A 20,767-nucleotide genomic window follows, 5' to 3' on the forward strand; every position below is an offset into this window, starting at 1 on the left:
CTTAGTTGTGGCCAGGCATGGTGGCTTACAACTGTAATCCCAGCACTTTGGGAAGCCATGGTGGGAGGATAACTTGAGACCAGGAGTTCAAGACCAGCCCACAACACAGTGAGACCCCCATCTGTAAAAAAAAAAAATACATATTTTTAAATTAGCCAGGCATGGTGGCGCACACTTGTGGTCCCAGCTACTCAGAAGGCTGAGGTGAGAGGATTGCCTGAGCGCAGGAATTCAAGGCTGCAGTGAGCTTATGACTGTACCACTGCACTCCGGCCAGGGTGAAAGAGCAAGACCCTGTCTCTCAGGAAAAAAAAGAAACTCAGTTGCACTATAAAAACCAGACTAAGGAAGAGCTGAAAAACAATCTAACCTCTATGTTCTATCTTCCAGTTTCCTAGTCTTCATTTTACAGAAAATACCAGCCAGGCGTGGTGTTTCATGCCTATAAGCCCAGCACTTTGGGAGACTGAGGCAGGCAGATCACCTGAGGCCAAGAGTTTAAGACTAGCCTGGCCAACATGGTGAAATCCCATCTTTACCAAAAATACAAAAATTAGGCTGGGAGCAGTAGCTCACGTCTGTAATCCCAGCACTTTGGGAGGCCAAGGCAAGTGGATAACAAGGAGTTCGAGACCAGCCTGGCCAGTATGGTGAAACCCTGTTTCTATTTAAAATACGAAAATTAGCTGGGCACGGTGGCGGGCGCCTGTAATCCCAGCTCCTTGGGAGGCTGAGGCAGAAGAATTGCTTGAACCTGGGAGGCAGAGGTTGCAGTGAGATGAGATGGCACCACTGCACTCCAGCCTGGGCAACAACAGTGAAACTCCATCTCAAAAAAGAAATAATAATAAAATAAAATACCATCTCTTATTGTAATGAAATACCAATTTATGCAGAACTCTTAGGTTGCTTTTAGCTTGTTCATATGTTGGTTTTAAAGGTCTTTCTCGGGCCAAGCACATGGCTCATGCCTATAATCCCAACATTTTGGGAGGCGGAGGCAGGAGGATTGCTTGAATCCCGGAATTCAAGATGAGCCTGGGCAACATAGGAAGGTCCTGTCTTTACAAATAATTGAAAAATCAGCCAGCATGGTGGCATGCACCTGTGTTACCACTTGGAGGCTGAGGTGGGAGGAATGCTTGAGTCCAGGAGGTTGAGGCTGCAGTGAGGCTGACTGTGCCACTGCACTTTAGCCTGGGTGATGGAGTGAGACTTTGTCTCAAAAAGAGGGGAGGGGAGGGGAGGGGAGGGGAGGGGAGGGGAGGGGAGGGGAGGGGGGAGGGGAGGGGAGGGGATTTTCTTTTTTTTCTTTTTTTTTTTTGAGACGGAGTCTCACTCTGTCGCCCAGGCTGGAGTGCAGTGGCCGGATCTCAGCTCACTGCAAGCTCTGCCTCCCAGGTTCACGCCATTCTCCTGCCTCAGTCTCCCGAGTAGCTGGGATTACAGGCGCCCACCACCTCGCCCGGCTAATTTTTCCTTGTATTTTTAGTAGAGATGGGGTTTCACCATGTTAGCCAGGATGGTCTCGATCTCCTGACCTCGTGATCCTGCCCGTCTCGGCCTCCCAAAGTGCTGGGATTACAGGCTTGAGCCACCGCGCCTGGCCAAGAGAAGAGGACTTTCTTATAGCTAATTTGTATCTAGAAAAAAACCTTCTAGATTCCTTACTTCTGTTTCTGGCTATGGGTCCCATTCAGTCTAAGAATCAACTAACATCTTATTATGAAATAAATGAACTTTTTTGCAGAAGATAACAATGTGACCAAAATTGAAAGAAAATTTTGCTAATATTACTATATACCTGAGATAACTTAATTACAGATATTTTAAAATCCCATTAGTGGCAAAAATGGAAAATCAACAAACCTGGGTTCTGTTCAAAATCATCAAGGAGTTTGTCCAAGTCACTGACAGCTGCTTTAAAATAACTGTCCATCCTACCTGTAGACTTACTCAGAATTTAATTCTTGTATGCCTAAAAAATAAAAAGTATAATAATATTTCATTTAATTCTGTAACATAAATATTATCCCATGTATTCCATGCCAGGAAAAACAGTCAAGAAATTGACACAGAAATAAAATTTAAGAGTGCTGCTTTAAGGAATACACAATTTAGTTGGGGAAATTGCCCCTGTATATGTAAAAATGACATGAAAACCAACTCTAACAACATAATATTTGCATATAGAAACTATTGTAAATTTTTAAACACTTACCTAAACAACTCATAGGTCAAAGAAGAATTCAAAATGGAAAGCTAAAACTACTTATAAATACAACATATGAAACTATAAACACATAAAAACATGCACATAAAAACTCTGGGATTCAGTAAAAGTGGTACTTCAAGAGATACTTAGAGACTTGAACTTTTTTTTTTTTTTTTTTTTTGAGATGGAGTCTCGCTCTGTCACCCAGGCTGGAATGCAGTAGTGCTACTTCCGCTCACTGCAACCTCCATCCCCCAGGTTCAAGCGATTCTCCTGCCTCAGCCTCCAGAGTAGCTGGGACTATAGGTGTGTGCCACCAGGCTCAGTTAACTTTGGGTTTTTTTTTTTAGAAGAGTAGGGTTTCACCATTTTGGCCAGGCTGTCTTGATGACCTCAAGTCATCCGCCCGTCTCAGCCTCCCAAAGTGCTGGGATTACAGGCATGAGACACTGCTCCTGACAAAAGAAGACTGAAAACTAATAAACTAAGAACAAAAATTAAAAAAAAGAAAACAAGCATACAAGAGAGTTGCACAAGAAAACTAAAAGTTAGTTTGATGAAAAGATGAAAAAAGTAGGCAAACCTCTGGTCTGGAACAGAAACTACACCAAATAAGCCTGAGAAACCTCACAGGAATCTGTCAATAAGTAATGGGATAATATCAAAAGGACAAAAGTCAAGTTGAAGGGCACCGGCTTAAATGGGACAAGTGAGCATCAAATGAATGAAGACTGCAAAGGACTAAACATAAATCAAATAGATTTGGAAAAAAAAAAAAAAGATAAAATAATACTAAAGACAAAAACAAAACATACCACTCACTGGAGGGGTAGCAGGGCACTAACCAATTACTCTAAAAATTGATCAATTAAGGGAAAAAAATCAAGAATTTATCCTACCCAAGGACATGAACAGGCACTTTTCAAAAGAAGACATTTATGTGGCCAACGAACATAAAAAGGCTCAACATCACTGATCATTAGAGAAATACAAATTAAAACCACAATGAGACACCATCTCAGGCCAGTCAGAATGGCAATCGTTAAAAAGTCAAGAAACAACAGATGCTGGTGAGGCTGTGGAGAAACAGGAACACTTCAACACAAAGACAGTGTAGCGATTCCTCAAAGACCTAGAATTAGGCAGATCATTTGTCACAGCAAATTCCAATTACTGGTATATACCCAAAAGAATATAAATCATTCTATTATAAAGATTCATGCATGTGTATGTTCACAATAGCAAAGACATGGAATCAACCCAAATGCCCATCAATGATAGACTGGATAAAGAAAATGTGGTACATATAACACCATGGAATACTATGCAGCCATAAAAATGAACAATATCATGTCCTTTGCAGGTACACAGATGAGGCTAGAAGCCATTATTCTCAGCAAACTAATGCAAGAACAGAAAACCAAACACCTCATGTTGTCACTTAAAATAAGTGGGAGCTGAACAATGAGAACACGTGGACACAGGGAGGAGAACCAGACACACTGGGGCCTACTGGGGTGGGGGGTGGTGAAGGGAGAGCGTCAGGATAAATAGCTAATGCATGTGGGGCTTAATATCTAGGTGATGGGTTGACAGGTGCAAAAAACCACCATAGCACATGTTTACCTATGTAACAAATCTGCACAGTCCTGCACATGTATCCCGGAACTTTAAATTTAATTTAATTAAAAAAAATATATATGTATATCAATCTGGGGAACACTGTCCTTAATAATATTGAAATTTCCAATTCACGAGCATGGTATATGATGTGATTAAGCCTTCTCTGTTATATTTCAATAAAGCTTTGTCACTAAAAAAATGAATTTATCCTGCCCTTTATTTACAAAATATACTTAATAACAAAATAATTACTGATGAAAAGTTCTTTAGGTAAGAATTCCAGTGAATAAATGCAAAAGGATATTAAAAATTTTTAATTCATCTCTTCATAATCCCTAATGCAATAAATAGACTAGGCAATGGCTATAAATGGATGTTTAAAGGCTAGAGGAAAAGGTTTATGGGGAGTTTTGCAACGGTGGGATCAAGTCAACACGTCCAAACCCAACAATCAATTTCACCATCAATAAATGTGGAAGAACAGTATCACCTAAAAAATATTACTGCCTAAAAAAATTGAATTAGAATGTAATCAAACTAACTGCTTGTTTACAGGAAAGTCAAGCATAAGGAACAAGTTAAATGACATAAAAAGAAAGCAATCAGCTAAGCTAATCTGGAAGGTGAAACACTGTACAGCAACATTCCTCAAACTGCCTATGGTAAGTATTTTTCTTACACTTCTAATCCATTGCAAACTGTTACTTTTTAAAAATACAATAAAACTAAACAAATTTGTAATAATAAATATACACAAAAGAATATACATTATTAAACACATCTGTTTGGCTACCTGGCATGGGGACTAGGAATAGGAAATGGGGGTAAAAGACAACAAACGAATGACAGGGCTTTACAAGAACTAACTATGATTGTGTGCCATCAACTAAGGACATCTGAGGTCCAGAAAAAATAAATAAATAAACAAAAAAGAGATACTTTAAAAATGGGCTTGAAAATTAGGCAGAGCTTAAGAGAGAACTGAATGACATCGAAGACCTATCTGAAGAAATTACCTCAAATAATGCCCAGAGGGACGAGGAAGAGAAAAATACAAAAACTAGGTTAAAACGTATTGATGATAAAATGAGAATGGAGTACTATAAGGAGAAAAGACAGCATGGGACAACTATATTTGAAAAGATAATGCTGGGAGTTTTTCCAGAATTGATGAAAAAGCTAACTCAACAGATACAGGTAACAAATTATACCAAACAATACAAAAAGAAATCCACATTTAGACACACTACTGTAAAACTACTAAACCCCAAAGATAGAATAACCAGAGAGAAAAGGTCACTTTCAAATGAACAATAATTGTGCTGGCAACAAACTTAAAACTAACAGGTACACTTCAGAAGAATTTTCAGTAACACTGGTATGGCATCTTAATTCAATAAAGCATGTTACCTTTTTTTGCTTCAATTTTTAAACTGTGGTTATACCATACACACAGAAGAGTGCACAAAATAAACAGACACCAAACAAACAAAAGGAATTCGGAGGCCAGATGTGGTGGCTCATGCCTGTAATCCCAACACTTTGGGAGGCCAAGGCAGGTGAACTGCTGGAGGTTAGGAGTTCAAGACCAGCCTGGCCAACATGGTGAAACCCCATATCTACTAAAAGTACAAAAATTAGCTGGGCATAGTGGCGCATGCCTGTAATCCCAGCTACTTTGGTAACTGAGGCAGGAGAATCACTTGAACCCGGGAGACAGAGGTTGCAGTGAACCAAGATGACACCACTGCACTCCAGATTGGGCAACAGAGCGAGATCCTGTCTCAAAAACAAAAAAAAAGGAATTTGGAGGAAGACACAATGCAAGAGGCATAATAAAACTTCAAAGAAACTAATATTCTCAGAGACAAAAAAGCAATGCTACCATGAAACAGGAACACGAAGCCATAAGTAAGAACTATATAGAGAACCAAAAAAGATCATGGAACTTGATTGCAGAAATCTTAAAATTCAAGCAAGGCTTGTGAGTTGCAGTGAAAGCACTGCTTAAGGGACAGTGACAGCACTAAAAATGCATATATTGAAAAAGAATTTGGGAGGCCAAGGTGGGTGGATCACCTGAGGTCAGGAGTTTGAGACCGGCATGGTTAACATGATGAAACCCCATTTCTACTAGAAAATACAAAAATTAGCTGGGCATGGTGACAGGCATCTGTAATCTCAGCTACTCGGCAGGCTGAAGCAGGAGAATCACTTGAACCTGGGAGGTGGAGGTTGTAGTGAGCCGAGATCCGGCCATTGCACTGCAGCCTGGGCAACAAGAGTGACACTTCATTTCAAAAGAAAAAGTAAAAGAAAAAAAATCTAAAGTTAATAAGCTTCCACCTTGGGAAACTAGAAAAACAAAAACAATTTTGGCCTAAAACAAGTAGGAAAATAAAAATTAGAGCAGAAATAAATGAAATTTAAAACAGGAAAACAATAGACAAATAGAGAAAACCAGTAAAACAAAAAACTCATTCCTTTAAAAGATGAATAAAATTGATAAACCCAGTTAATTAAGAGAGAAACAAATGACCAATTTCAGAAATAAAGAAGGAGTCATCACTACTGATGCCAAAAAGGATAATAAAGGAATATTATTAACAACTCTGCCCACAAATTTGGTAATTTAGATGAAATGAACCAATTCCTCAAATGATACAAACCGCCAAAAGTCATACAAGGAGAAACAGATAACCTAAAATCCCTACATCTATTTTAAAAGTTAAATCAATAATTAATAATTTTCCATAAAAATAAATCACCAGATCCAGATGGATCAACTGGTGAATCCAGATGGATCCAGATGGATCAACTGGTGAATTCTGCCAAACATTTAAGGAAAAAATAATAGCAATTCTCTATAATCTCTTCCAGGAAAAAGAAGTAGAGGGAACACTTCTAACTTATACTATAAGACCAGCATTACCCTAATATCAAAACCAGATAAAGACACTGCAAAAAAGGAAAACTACAGACCAATGTTGCCCATGAACAGATATAAAAATGCTCAAGAAAATGGTGCCAAATTGAATCCAACAATGTATAAAAAAATTATATATCATGACCAATATAATTTATCCAGGTATGCAAGGCTGGTGCAACATTTGAAAATTAATCTATGTAATCTACCATATTAACAAACTAAAGAAGACATATATAATCACATAAATTGATGCAAATAAAAACAATATCCAGGCTGGATGCGGCAGCTCACTCCTGTAACCCCAGCACTGTGGGAGGCTGAGACGGGCAGATCACAAGGTCAGGAGTTATAGACCAGGCTGGCCAACATGGTGAAACCCTATCTCTACTAAAAATACAAAAATTAGCCTGGCGTGTTGGTGTGCACCTGTAATCCCAGCTACTTGGAAGGCTGAGGCAGGAGAATCGCTTGAACCCAGAAGGCGGAGGTTGCAGTGACCCGAGATCATGCCACTACACTCCAGCCAGGGAGACAGAGCGAGATTATCTCAAAAAAACACAAAACAAAACAAACAAACAAACAAAAATATCCATTCATGAGAAAAACTCTTAGCAAACTATGAGTAGAGGGAAACTTCTTCAATTTGATAAAGAATATCTACAAAATACCTACAATTAATAGCATACTTAATAAGAAACTGCCTTCCCTCAAAGATTGGGTTCAAGAAAAGGATATCTTCTCTCATCACTCCCATTCAATATAATACGGAAAGCCCTAGCTAGTGCAATAAGATGAGAAAAGAAAACAAGAGGTATACTGTTTGGAAAAGAATAAATAAAATGGTCTCTATTTGCAATTTGCAGTTACATAATTCTCTATGTAGAAAATACCCAAAAATTGACCCCAAAAATGTCCTCAGTATAGTAAGGTTGCAGGATATAAGATCAGTACACAAAAGTCACTTGCATTTGAATGAACAACTGGAAGTTGGACTTTAAAATACCATTATAAGAGCACCTTTAAAAAGTGAAATACTGCACACTTGTAATCCTAGCACTTTGGGAGGCCGAGGCGGGCAGATCCCTTGAGCCCAGGAGTTTAAGACCAGCCTGGGCAACATAGTGAAACCTCACCTCTGCAATTACAAAAAAATTAGCCAGGCATGGTGGTGCACACCTGTAGTCCCAGCTACTTGGGAGGCAGAAGTGGGATGATCACTTGAGCCCAGGAGGTCGAGGCTGCAGTGAGCAGAGATCTCACAAGTGCACTCCAGCCTGGGCAACAGAGTGGAAAACCAACAACAACAAAATGCTTAGGTTATAAATCTAACAAAATATATATAGGGTCTATATGTGCAAAAGTATAAAACACTGATTAAAAAAAAAAAGAAAGAAAAGAAAAACTAAATAAGGCTAGGCGCAGTGGCTCACGCCTATAATCCCAGCCACTTTGGGAGGCCGAGGTGGGCAGATCACCTGAAATCAGGAGTTCAAGACCAGCCTGGCCAACATGGTGAAACCCTGTCTCTACTAAAAATACAAAAATTAGCTGGGCTTGGTCGCGGGCACCTGTAATCCCAGCTACTTGGGAGACTGAGGCAGGAGAATCGCTTGAACCAGGGAGGCGGAGGTTGCAGTGAGCCGAGATCACACCATTACACTCTAGCCTAGGGGACAAGAGCGAGACTTTGTCTCAAAAAAAAAAAAAAAAAAACCACTAAATAAAATGGGGCATATTCCATGTTCATAGATAGGAAAACTCAGTATTAAGATACATGCCAGGTGCAGTGGCTCACGTCTCTAATCCCAGCACTTTGGGAGGCCAAGGCGGGCGGATCACAAGGTCAGGAGATCGAGACCATCCTGGCTGACACGGTGAAACCCCGTCTCCACTAAAAATACAAAAAATTAGTCAGGCATGGTGGCAGGCACCTATTGTCCCAGCTACTCTGGAAGCTGAGGCAGGAGAATGGTGTGAACCTGGGAGGCGGAGCTTGCAGTGAGCCAAAATCGCACCACTGTACTCTAGCCTGGGCAACAGAGCAAGACTCCATCCCAAAAATAAAAATTAAAATTAAAAAAAACAATGAGAGAAACATGAGACAAATTCCAACTGACATTCTACAAAACATCTGACCAGTAATCCTCAAAACTTTCAAGAGCATCAAAAACAAGGAATGTCTGAGAACTATCACAATCAAGAGGTGCCTAAGGAGACAGGACTACTCAATGTAATGTGATATCCTGGATGGGATCCTGGAACAGAAAAAGTGTATTAGGGGAAAAATGAGGAAATGTGAATAAAGTATAGCCTTTAGTTAATAATGTATCAATACTGGTTCACTAATTATAACAAATGTACCATATTAATCTAAGATGTTAATAATAAACTGGGTATGGAGTATATAGGAACTCTATACGGTCTACAGTGATTCTGTAAATCTAAAACTGTTCCAAAATAAAATGTTCATTTTTAAAAATGCAATCAAGGTGTTAGAAAATAAAGTTGAGAAACTATCCTAGAAATCAGAACAAAAAGAATGGGATGGAAAACAGGAGAGAAAATATTAGAAATCAGAGAATCAATCTAATGAGGTTTAATATTCTAATAAAAGAAATCCAGAAAGAAGGAAGGGAGTGAAAGAAGAAATTGCCAAATAAAACACCACAGATATGGTCTCCAAATGGAAAGGGCCCATTTGGGGCCCAGCACATGAATGAGTAACTCTTACCAACCAACATCATTGTGAAATTTCAGAATACCTGAATGGTTGAAGGGAAGATCACCCTATTTAATACTAAAGTCTGCATCCCCTACCTCTCCTTTCCCCAGTATTCCTGAACTTCCCACCCCATCCTGCTCTCCTTTTTTTCTTTTCTAAAGCAGTTATGTACTTTACAAACTCCCAATGTTTTGTATAATTTATTATATTTGCGGTTGAACAACTCCTTTCTCCCTAACTTTAAGCTCCACAAGGACATGAATCTTGTATTTTTGTTCACCTATATATTCAAAATGTCTTGGCCAGTGCCTAGCACATAAAATGTGTTTAATACATACTTCTTGAATAAGTGTAAAAGCTTCCATAGAGATATAACAGGTCATAATCAAAGGATTGGTTATAAATGTGAGGGTTAAATAAAAAATGTTTGGACATACAAGAACCAAAAATATGTGCATCCCATTCAGTCTTTCTCAGGAAGCTACTGAAAGATGTACTCTGCCAATATAAGGGAGACACCAAGAAAAAGGAAAACCTGAAATCCAGTAAAGAGGCTACTCACACAGAAGAGACAAATGCAATTCGCAGATGACTGTAAAAGGGCAGTCCAGGAAGACAGTTGTGCAATAGGCCTAGAGAGCAACCCATCAAGATGGAGGCAGGATGACCAGCACATTACAGGAAAGATGTTACAAAACCAACAGATTTTCAGATGTGTTTGATTCTACTAAGAGGAGATTGACGTATCTGGTTCAAGAGGTTAATAGATCAAATAAAGAATACAAAAGACACATTAAAAAGATATAAAACATATATTTATAAAGAAACATAAAAGGTACATGTACAAAAGAAGATGATTATTAACTAGGAAAAACAAAAATTATACAAGAAAGGAAACAATCTCACACTTACCTGGTTCAGCTACATACAACATTTACATAGTTAAAATGAGGTAAACACCAAATAACTAAAAGTTAACGTATAACTAATCTGGTAATAGAGAAGGCAGAGAAGTGAAATGCAGTGTTTAAAGGTAGGAGTTGGTGCAAAAAACCTAAACTCCCATCTTCTGTAATAGGAAATTAGTAAACGATACCTTAAATTGCATTAGGATGAGAATGGGAAGGAGACGTCGCCATATATCTAAATATGTTATTTTTAAAAACTGGAAGTGATAAGGAATTGAAGTCACTGACTCTGGAGCAGCCTTTCTCAATTAAGGTCCGGTGAGAGAATCAATCTTTAATGCCCTAAGGCTTCCATTTTATGTAAAAAACTAACTTCTCTCCTATGCATCTATCATATTAGCTATATACCCTCCTTGAGAGAATTAAGAAAATAGTTGCTCAAATCATTTTTCTTGTTCAGTGATTCACACAGAAAGCACTGATTGAGAAAGACTGCTTCTGGAGAATGGGATTCAGGGGTACTGGGGCAGAAGATTGTTGTTTTCCTCTTTCTTTTTTTTTTTTTTTTTTTTGACAGAGTTTCGCTCTTGTTGCCCAGGCTGGAGTGCAATGGCGTGATCTCAGCTCACTGCAACCTCCGCCTCTCGGGTTCAAGCAATTCTCCTGCCTCAGCCTCCCGAGTAGCTGGGATTACAAACACGCACCACCACGCCCGGCTAATTCTGTATTTTTAGTAGAGATGGGGTTTCTCCATGTTGGTCAGGCTGGTCTCGAACTCCCGACCTCAGGTGATCCGCCTGCCTCAGCCTCCCAAAGTGCTGGGATTGCAGGCGTGAGCCACCACGCCTGGCCCTCTTTTCTTTTTTGAGACAGGGTCTCAGTCTGTTGCGCAAGTTGCACTGTAGTGGTACGGTATCAGCTCACTATAGCCTCTGTGGGCTCAAGCAATCCTCCCACCTCAGCCTTCCAAGTAAATGGAACAATAGGTGTGTGCCACCACGACCCAGTTAATTTTGTTTATTTTTTGTGGAGACAAGGTCTCACTATGTTGCCCAGACTGGTCTCAAACTCCTGGGCTAATGTGATCCTTCTGCCTCAGCCTCCCAAAGTGCTAGGATTACAGGCATGAGCCACTGCACCCAGACATATTTTCATTATAATCCTTGAAGTATTATTTGACTCTTTATGAACAGATATCCCTTTGATAAATATAAACATTAAATTTAAAATAAACACAATAGTAAAAAGTAGTAGTAAAGGAACTCTGAATATAGGATGTATTTAATGAATAAAGCATAAAAACTGAAAGGTCTAGAAGTAGTTTCTTTTTAGTAAAAGTCAGAGAGTTTTTTAGAAATAAATTATGGAACTCATTAAATAACATCTACTTACAAAACATTTCTATCTATATAGCAATGCTTTACTAAGCATTAAGTTATTTGAGGTGCCAAGAAAGATATGAAAAAGATAATATAATTGTAAAAGGTATGACAATGTAAATATAGTATACTGAAATGTTTTAACATGAAACCTCATTAAGCTGTATACATTTCCCATTTAAATCAATCAGGACGTACTTTTTGTGCCAACAAGCTACCATATCCAGCAGAAGACATAAAAGAAATATAAGATATACTTCCTTTTAATAGGTTTATTTATGTGTACATATAACTTATTTTAGGTTTTTACTCACTTGGCTATTTATATATTTTTAGATTTAAGAAAACTTCTTCATAATATTTACAATAAAATGGCTTTCAAAAATCTCTTCATGATTACAAAAATTGGCAGTAACATGGAAGATTAACCAGAAAACCAGCAAAACCAATAGCAAGGGGACACCTAAAATGGTTAAGGTAAGAGATGAAGGCCTGAGCTGAGATAGTGCCGTGAAGAAAAAAAGGAAACAGATATAAAGATGGCTAAAATGAGCCAGGCATGGTGATGGCCGCCTGTGGTCCCAGCTACTCCAGAGCCTAAGGTGGGAGGATTAGCTTGAGCCCAGGAATTTGAGACCAGCCTGGACAACACAGTGAGATCCTGTCTCAAATAAAAATAATAAAATGAAATAAAAGTGGCAAAAGAATGAGAACTTTTGGAGACTGAAAGCAAGGGAGAAAGCTGGATTAGTGCCAGGTTTCCACCATGAGTGGCTGGGGTAGATGGTGGTGCCACTGACCATGACAGGCAATACAAAGAGGAGCAGGATTAAGGGAAACATGAGTCCACCTTTGGACTGTTTGAAGTACCTTGAGAACATCCTGGGAGAGATATCCAAAAGGCAGCTGAATATAATAATCTGGAATGCAGGAGAGAAGTCTGAGACAGATAAAGATTTGGGAATTGGCAACACACAGCTGTTAATGGATGAGATCACCTAGGAAGAGAATACATTCAGAAGAGGACAAGAGTCTGCCATCAGATAACTAAAGATCACAATTCACGTTCCTAAAACCACCCAGGATAAAACTTTGCCAAGTTATATGGACTTCGGTAGAAAAATATCCAACATATAATGTTAAATGAAAGAAAATCAAATCACAAAACTTTATGCATTGTACAAACCTATTTTTACAAATAAGTTGTAAAAAAAATTAATAAAGGCACAGTAAAAAAATACGAAGGAACAAACATTAATGATGTTAGTAATACTATAAATGTAGGAATGGGATTATGTAAACCTTTCAGAGCTACATGATATGTCTTCATACTATTTTACTTTTTTTAAATAAGCATGTACTCAGCCAGTGTACTCAGGTGACTCGCGCCTGTAATCCCAGCACTTTGGGAGGCCGAGGCAGGCAGATCATGAGCTGAAGAGAGATCGAGACCATCTGGCCAAAATGGTGAAATCCCGTCTCTACTAAAAATAAAACAACAACAACAACAAAAATTAGCTGGGCCTGGCGGTGCGCGCCTGTAGTCCCAGCTACCTGGGAGGCTAAGGCAGGACAATCGCTTGAATCCCGGGAGGCAGAGGTTGCAGTGAGCTAAGATTGTGCCACCGCACTCCAGCCTGGCGAGAGAGCGTGACTCCGTCTCAAAAAATAAAAAAAAAGGCATGTGCTCTTGCAAACAGAGAAACCATAATTTTGTTCTTTTCTTTAAAAAAACGTACACCACGTTTCCTAAGGCCGGGCGCAGTGGCTCATCCCAGCGCTGTGGGAGGCTGAGGCGGGCGGATCACGAGGTCAGGAGATTGAGACCATCCTGGCCAACACAGTGAAACTCCGTCTCTACTAAAAATACAAAAATTAGCTGGGCGTGGTGGCGCGTGGCCGTAGTCCCAGCTACTCAGGAGGCTGAGGCAGGAGAATGACCTGAATCCGGGAGGCAGAGGTTGCAGAGAGCCTAGATCGCGCCACTGCACTCCAGCCTGGGCAACATAACGAGACTCCACCTCAAAAAAAAAAAAAAAAAAAAAAAATGCAGCACGTTTCCTTACAATATATTTGAGAAGATAAAAATGTGTTAGAAAAACACTTGGACACTGGACTATAAATGGACAAATAACATCAACAGACAACGAGTAAGATTATGAAAAATATTCAGTGCACTAGCAAGGTAATGAGAATTAGAACATACACCATTTATTGTCTGCTAAATTAAAACAATTTTTTAAAATAATAAAAGTACTCAATGTTGGTAAGGGTGTGCATGTGTGTGTGTGTTTTGTTTTTGTTTATGTTTTTTAAGCATGACAGTCACTGCTGACAGGAAATAAACTGGTACTATCTCCCAGGAAAACAATGTGACAGTATGTACCAATAGCCTGAAAAAGATTCCTAATATTTGATCTAACAATTATCTTTTTAGAAATTTTAGAAAAGAATCCATGTGTTACAGCTCTTTTAGAATGTATTTAGCAGTTGTCTGGTTTTTACTGGACTTCCTCCAGCCCCCCCAAAAAGAAAATAATTCAAAACAACTAAAAACATGCAAAGATATTTCACCAAATCATTAGTTGAAACAATCGAATCACCAACATTAGTGCACAACAGAAAATTATACAGGCATCAAAAGTAATGTGTTCAACAAACTTGTTTTAAAAAAAAGCAAAACTCTATGACCTAGCAATTCCACTTACAGAAAAACACTAGCACGCATACACCAGAAAACATCACAAAGAACGTTCACTGTTGTAGTGGTTGCAATAGTGTACAATTTTAAACCACCTAACAGCCCATCAATCCAAAAACGGTTAAATCAGCTTTCTCAAACTGTGGTCTCAGGACCCCTGGATGTTCCCAGGAGCCTTTCAGCAGGCTTGTAAAATCTTTCCTTTTCCTACTACATATCTGTGCAAGACTGGTGTTTTCTTCATATGCTTCAACCTAAACCAGATAGCACAACAAACGCAAATATGAAAATCCAGCTGTCTTCCATAAATCAGACATTAAAGTGATTTGAAAAATTTAAAACAATGCCATGCTCCTCTAAGTTTTGTTTTAGAAAATAGTTACTTTTCACTCAAAAATTATTTAATATGAGTCTGTTATTTTTAAATGAATAAATAAAACATCTTCAGTTTTCTGAGTTCTAATTTCCAAAATGGCAAATATACTGCAGCATTAGGAACCAAAAACTCTATTGGTCCTCAATAATTTTTAAGCGTAATTATCCCCAATCATAACGTTAAATGAACTGTAGCACTATTCTATCATGTAACATTATGATTGGGGATAATTAATGGGAATTTGGCTTTATCTGTAATATAACTGTTTCAAAAGATACTTTGCTCATGTATAATCAAGAAGTCATTTTTATGAAGCTTTTTAAAAACATGGGGAAATGCTTACAACGTAATTTAAATCAAGGAAAGTAGACAATCCAATGATATAAAATCTCAAGAAAATGCACAGGGAAAAAAAGACTCAAAGGAAAAAAGTCAAAACATTAAAAGTGATTGATTACTATAACATGGTGGAATTATGGTTGATCATTTTTGCTTATTCTTTATTCTATTTTTTCAATTTTTGCCACTAAGCATGCAGTTTAATATCCAGGGGAGAAAAAAAAGGAAGAAATTAGGCGGAAAATTATATATAGTTCTACTGGATTAAACCATTAAACTCCTGCCAACTCAAGAGACGACAAGCTCAAGTGAATAAACGGAGGAATCTGACTGAATCAACAAAGTGCCTATTTTTTGAATTGAAAAGATTCACTTAATATCAAATGTATGGACTAGCCAAACTAACAAGAAAGAACATTCTTAGTCTGGACCATAACTCTTGCAATCACGGTAGTACAAATAAGAGTTAAAAATAAGGTCCTCTTTTGGACTTTCTCAAAATACCAAAGGAAAGGCAGCGGGAAAGACGGCCACTGCACCCTTCTGTTCTCTAACGAAGAGAAAATGCATGGGTGCGGGAATGGGCAGTGCGAGAGCACCGGCAACATGAGACTCCTCTGCGGGGACCCAGCCTCTGCCACTCCTGAAGAACCACAGTCCCCTCTGCACTCGCAGCCCCTCCCCAGGCGGGACGGCGGCGCCAGGGCGCTTCTCCCTCCACCCGCGGGGGTCTCTCCCCCAGGAGCGCCGGCCACTCCGGCGGCCCGGGAGGGTGGAACCGGGCAAACAGCCGCCGTGATTGCCCTCCCGGTCCAGTCCGGTCTGGCCCTTCAGGCTCCAGGAGGGGACATCAGATTGGAGGGCCAGGGTTCCCCGGCCAGCTCCAGGGGCTCGGAAAAGGAATTGGTCGGGGCCCAGGCTCTGTCCGCAGAGGAAGAGGGCCAGACCCAGCGCCCAGGTCGGCGGGTCCAGCGGTCACCCCGCCCCCTCTGTGGGAACAGCAGGGCTGAGGGGAGGCCGAGACGACCGGTCACGGGGGGCTCTTACCTCCCCTACAGCCCCGGCGGAGCTTTTTGGGAACTCGACACGACGTCACGCTGAGGAGTGAAGAGCGACCCCGGCCGGGAGTCCTGGGAGTGCCAGCCTCCGGCTCAGGGTTTCTTTCCCCGCCCCCCCGGGCAGCGCAGAGAGCGCAGGCGCAGAGGAGGCTTTCCTCTTCGGCTCACACGCATCCTTCCTCGGCGTCCCCGGCTGTCTCCAGGCGTGGGGCGCCTGCGCACTACGATGCAGGTTCGGAGCAGGGGGCGCTAGACTTCTTACCGGAAGTGCCTGAGTGGGTTCTCGGGTGATGGGGACGCCTGATGATTGTGCCTTAGATCGGGACTCGGTTTTCCACTCGACTCCGGGATCGGGAGGCCTCTCGCGTCAGTGTCCGACTTCCTTTACCCTTCGCTAACCTAGAGGCAGCTTCTCCAGCCCCAGCTGTAGCCCTCCGCTGAGCTTGCGCGGCGTTCCGGTCTCTACTGGACAGACCCGCCTTCCCGGCAGCTGGCTGGGCCTGCTCTCCGCGCTGCTGGCCCCTCGGAAAACCTAACTTTTTGTTTACTTCAAACAGACTGCCCCCCCACCTCCCCAGCTTCCCCTTCTTCCTCCCGGCAGCAATAAAAATGTTCCCAGCCAACCCCGAGCTCCAAGCCACTTCAGCTGACGACATCCCTTTCCTTCCCTTCGCTGCGTTGGTTCTGAATGTTTTGTTTCGTTTTTTTAAAGCGGCCACGAGAACAGCTGTCTCCCTGTCTAAAAGCAAAAGCTGACTGCTCTAATGGAGAAATAAAATGGCACTCACTTGATGTATATTTGCTTGTTGAGCTTTGCTATTTTTACCACAAGTTTCCAATAAATTTAAATGGGAGACCGGGCGCGGTGGCTCACGCCTGTAATCCCAGCACTTTGGGAGGTCGAGGCGGGAGGATCGCTAGAAGTCAAGAGTTCCAGACGGGCTTGGGCAACATAGCAAGACCCTGTCAATACTAAAAGTGAAAATTAAAAAATTAGCCGGGCGTGTTGGCACGTTCCTGTAGTCCCAGCTACTGGTTCACAGTTTGAAGTGGGAGGATCACTGACGCCCAGGAGATCAAAGCTGCAATGAGCTCTGGTGGCAACACTGCATTCCAGCCTGAGCGACAGAATCAGACCGTGTCTCTAAAAAAAAAATAAAAATAAAAATAAGGGAAGAGACATACATATGGGATCCGATACAGACAGATACAGGGAAAAAGCAGTTCCTCAGAGGTTTAACAGCTCACAGTTCATACTGATCTTTCAAAAATTGCAAGAATTGGTCGGGCGCTCACGCCTGTAACCCCAGCACTTTGGGAGGCCGAGGCAAGCGAATTACCTGAGGTCAGGAGTTCGAGACCAACCTGGCCAACATGGTGAAACCCCCGTCTCTATTAAAAATACAAAAATTAGCTGGGTGTGGTGGCCGGCACCTGTAACCCCAGCTACTCGGGAGGCTGAGGCAGGAGAATCGCTTGAACCCAGGAGGCGGAGGTCGCAGTGAGCCAAAATCGGGCCACTGCACTCCAGCCTGGGCGACAGAGCAAGACTCAGTCTCAAAAAAGAAAAAAAGAATTGCAAGAATTATAATTTTTCGAGTATTCCAGCCACATGTGATTTGTGATGAAAGATTTGAGAATCACGGTTCACATCTTAAATCTGCAGTTTACAGCTATAGTTCCTGATCTTTGAAAGATATTGAATCTCTAACCTTTGTTTTCCTAAACAACAAATGAAATAGCATAACTTTTGATTGCCTAAAGTAATGTATGTATTGAGCATCTGCTTTGTGACAGTGTGTTAGACGCTTTGCTTACATTATGTCATTTAATCCTAAGAATAATTCTACAAAGTACCGTATTCCTTTTTCCTACTATGTGTTAGGCATTCTTCACAGATAAAATAAAATGGGGCCACTGCCCATGGGGAACCACAGTCTAGTAGCAGAGACTCATATACACAAATGCATATTGGGGACAGAAGTATTTATATAGTAAAGTGTGAGGACAAAGAGAATAGAAAAAAGACAAACACCTTAAATAGATCAGTGGGGAAAGTATATACAATGGTCAGTTCACAAAATATGAAATTTAAATGCCTACTACACGTTTTACCAATCAATGTTCAAAGTCATTAATAATAAACAGAGACAAAAGAGAGGTTATTTCCCAGGCATCTAATTACCCAATCTGTTTAAAATGTGAATAAACTCCATGGGTGACAGAAGAGTAAAGCGGACACTTACACCCTGGGAGGGATATAAATTAGGACAAAGATTTTGGAAAGTTATTTGTCAAATCATGTCAAGAACTTTATGAGTGTTCACGTGACCTAATTTCATCATTTCTCTTTTGGAAATTATAAGGAGATAGTCCAGAACATGAAGATCTCTATGGAAAGATACTTAACCATGGTAAATAAATTGATAAAAGTCGAAAATCCAACATTAAGAGAATGGTTAAAATAATTACTGCGTATATGTGATTAAAACTATTAAAATTATGTTTACAATGAATTTTTAATGACCTGAGGAAATTACCTCATGAAAAAACATTTTAAATATTTAAAAATATTTAACATTGTCTATGTAGTATGAGGTCAGCTACAGTATACAATATATGTAAAAGAGTGAAGAAAGTATATCAAAATGTTGACAGTAGTCATATCTATCTGATTATAATATAGATGTTATTGTCCTGGACAGTCTACATTTTCTACAATGTCTATATATTACCTTTATATTCTGGGGGAAAAAGAAAAAAAAAAACTCTAATGTAACAGGTGTGATAATTTGCCTAGGAAACATAAGAATCCATTTCCCCTGTCATTACAAGTATGGTCTTTAGAGTCTGATTACCTGAATTTGAATTCTAATTCTATAACCTACTAGCTGTGTGACCTAAATTTCCTAAGCTTAGATGCTCCTATAGTCAAATGCTAATAGAACTAATACATTGATTGAGATAATCCATATAAAGTACTTAAGCACTGACTGTAAATGAATAACTGTTATTCTTTTTTTTTTTTTTTTAGACAGGATCTTACTGTATCACTCAGGCTGAAATACAGTGGTTGGACCATGGCTCACTGCTGGGGCCCAAGTGATCCTTCTATCTCAGCCTCTGGAGTAGCTGGGACCACAGGTGTGCATCACCATGCCCAGATAATTTTTATTTTTATTATTTTAGAGACGAGGTTTCACTATGTTGCCCAGACTGGTCTCAAACTTCAGGGTCCAGGCAATCCTCCCAATTAGAATTCAAATTCAGGTAATCAGGCAGCCAGCCTCCCAAAGTGCTGGGATTACAGACATTAGCCACTGTGCCAGCCTAACGATTGTTATTCTTGATGGTTATATTTCTTTTTATAAATTGATCAGTTACGTTCATGTTGTTATATCAGTATCCTATGAATTTGGCTAATGCATGTATAAGTTCCCCGGAGCACAATTACTTGCAAATACATTTGAAAACTGAATTTCTTAGTCTACTAAACCGAGAATAAGATACAGGGACTTGATGACCACTCCACATGTTTGTCACTATATAAAGACTCGTTTGCTTTGTTTTTGTTTCTGTTTTTGTTTTTTAAAGAAAAGTAATAAGTTTGTTCATATAAAATTTATAGCCTTTGATTACCTTTTAATGCCAAATGTCTAATAAAAATTTAATCTGCTAACAAAGCAATTGCAATACTTTTAGTAGATGTTTAGAAGTATAATAACCTTTCCTAATTATGCCTTGGAAGAGTATTTAATTTGGGTTCCACAAAACTTCTGATCTATAAAGTAGCAAAAATAGATGAAATCAGCCAACTAACCAAAGTTTAAATCAATGACTACTACTTTAGCCCAATAGTTCTCTGTGGAGGTAAGGGTGATTTTTGCCTCCCAGAGGACGTTTGACAATGTCTGGAGGCATTTTTGGTTGTCACAAGTGAAAGAATGCTACTGATATCTAATAGATATAGGTCAGGGATGCTGCTAAATGTCTTGCAATTCATAGGACAACCCCCAACAACAAAGAAGTTTTCAGCCTAAAATATCAACAGTGCCAAGGTTGAGAAACCCTGATTTAGCCAGTGAGTTTAAAGCTAGTATATTTCTTCCAATTCCTAGTAAACAGTTCCTTTTTTTTTTTCTGATGACCACAGCAGCACAAATGTGAGTTCAGAAGAACTGGGTTTTGAACTTCTACATAAGGCCCTATACCAGTGAAAATTAAACCTTGTACCAAGCAGTACACAAAGTTAACTAGACTAGAGAGAAAAAATCTACAATGACCAGCTTTATTGAGCAGACATCTGGTCAGTTGTACTCTGGCACAGAAAAATGATCCATTCCTATTGTTCAGTTCCACCAGACACACATATCATCACTTATTACTAAGAACCACTTTATAAATAGCTGTCATTTATTGATCACCTACTATTTTCAGCCTTTATCTAATAAGTAAACCAGATGTTCCTGCAGTATGAACATTGTTGCTCATCCATAAACAAAACCTGAAGTTCAGGA

At 39.9% G+C, this 20,767-nt stretch overlaps 1 protein-coding gene across 5 annotated transcripts in view; it reads right to left on the bottom strand.

The window, feature by feature from the left end:
• The window catches only part of ZFYVE16 (zinc finger FYVE-type containing 16), a 59,742-nt gene extending 43,091 nt beyond the window's left edge, over positions 1-16,651 (bottom strand). For 4 of the 5 annotated variants that reach the window (XR_004056348.1, XR_004056347.1, XM_010386013.2 and 1 more), the window contains exons 1-2: positions 16,240-16,571; positions 1,870-1,978 (exon numbers count right to left, since the gene is read on the bottom strand). Coding sequence is in view for 3 of the 5 variants with exons in the window: in XM_010386013.2 (XP_010384315.2) it covers positions 1,870-1,939 (70 nt within the window). In the remaining 2 variants the exon portion in view is untranslated. Of the gene's footprint in view, positions 1-1,869; positions 1,979-16,239 lie in introns of all 5 variants that reach the window. The other variant, XM_030927291.1, reaches the window with a different exon arrangement.
• Positions 16,652-20,767: the final 4,116 nt, after the last annotated feature.

Source organism: Rhinopithecus roxellana, chromosome 3, assembly GCF_007565055.1.
Source record: "Rhinopithecus roxellana isolate Shanxi Qingling chromosome 3, ASM756505v1, whole genome shotgun sequence".
Classification (NCBI taxonomy): domain Eukaryota; kingdom Metazoa; phylum Chordata; class Mammalia; order Primates; family Cercopithecidae; genus Rhinopithecus; species Rhinopithecus roxellana.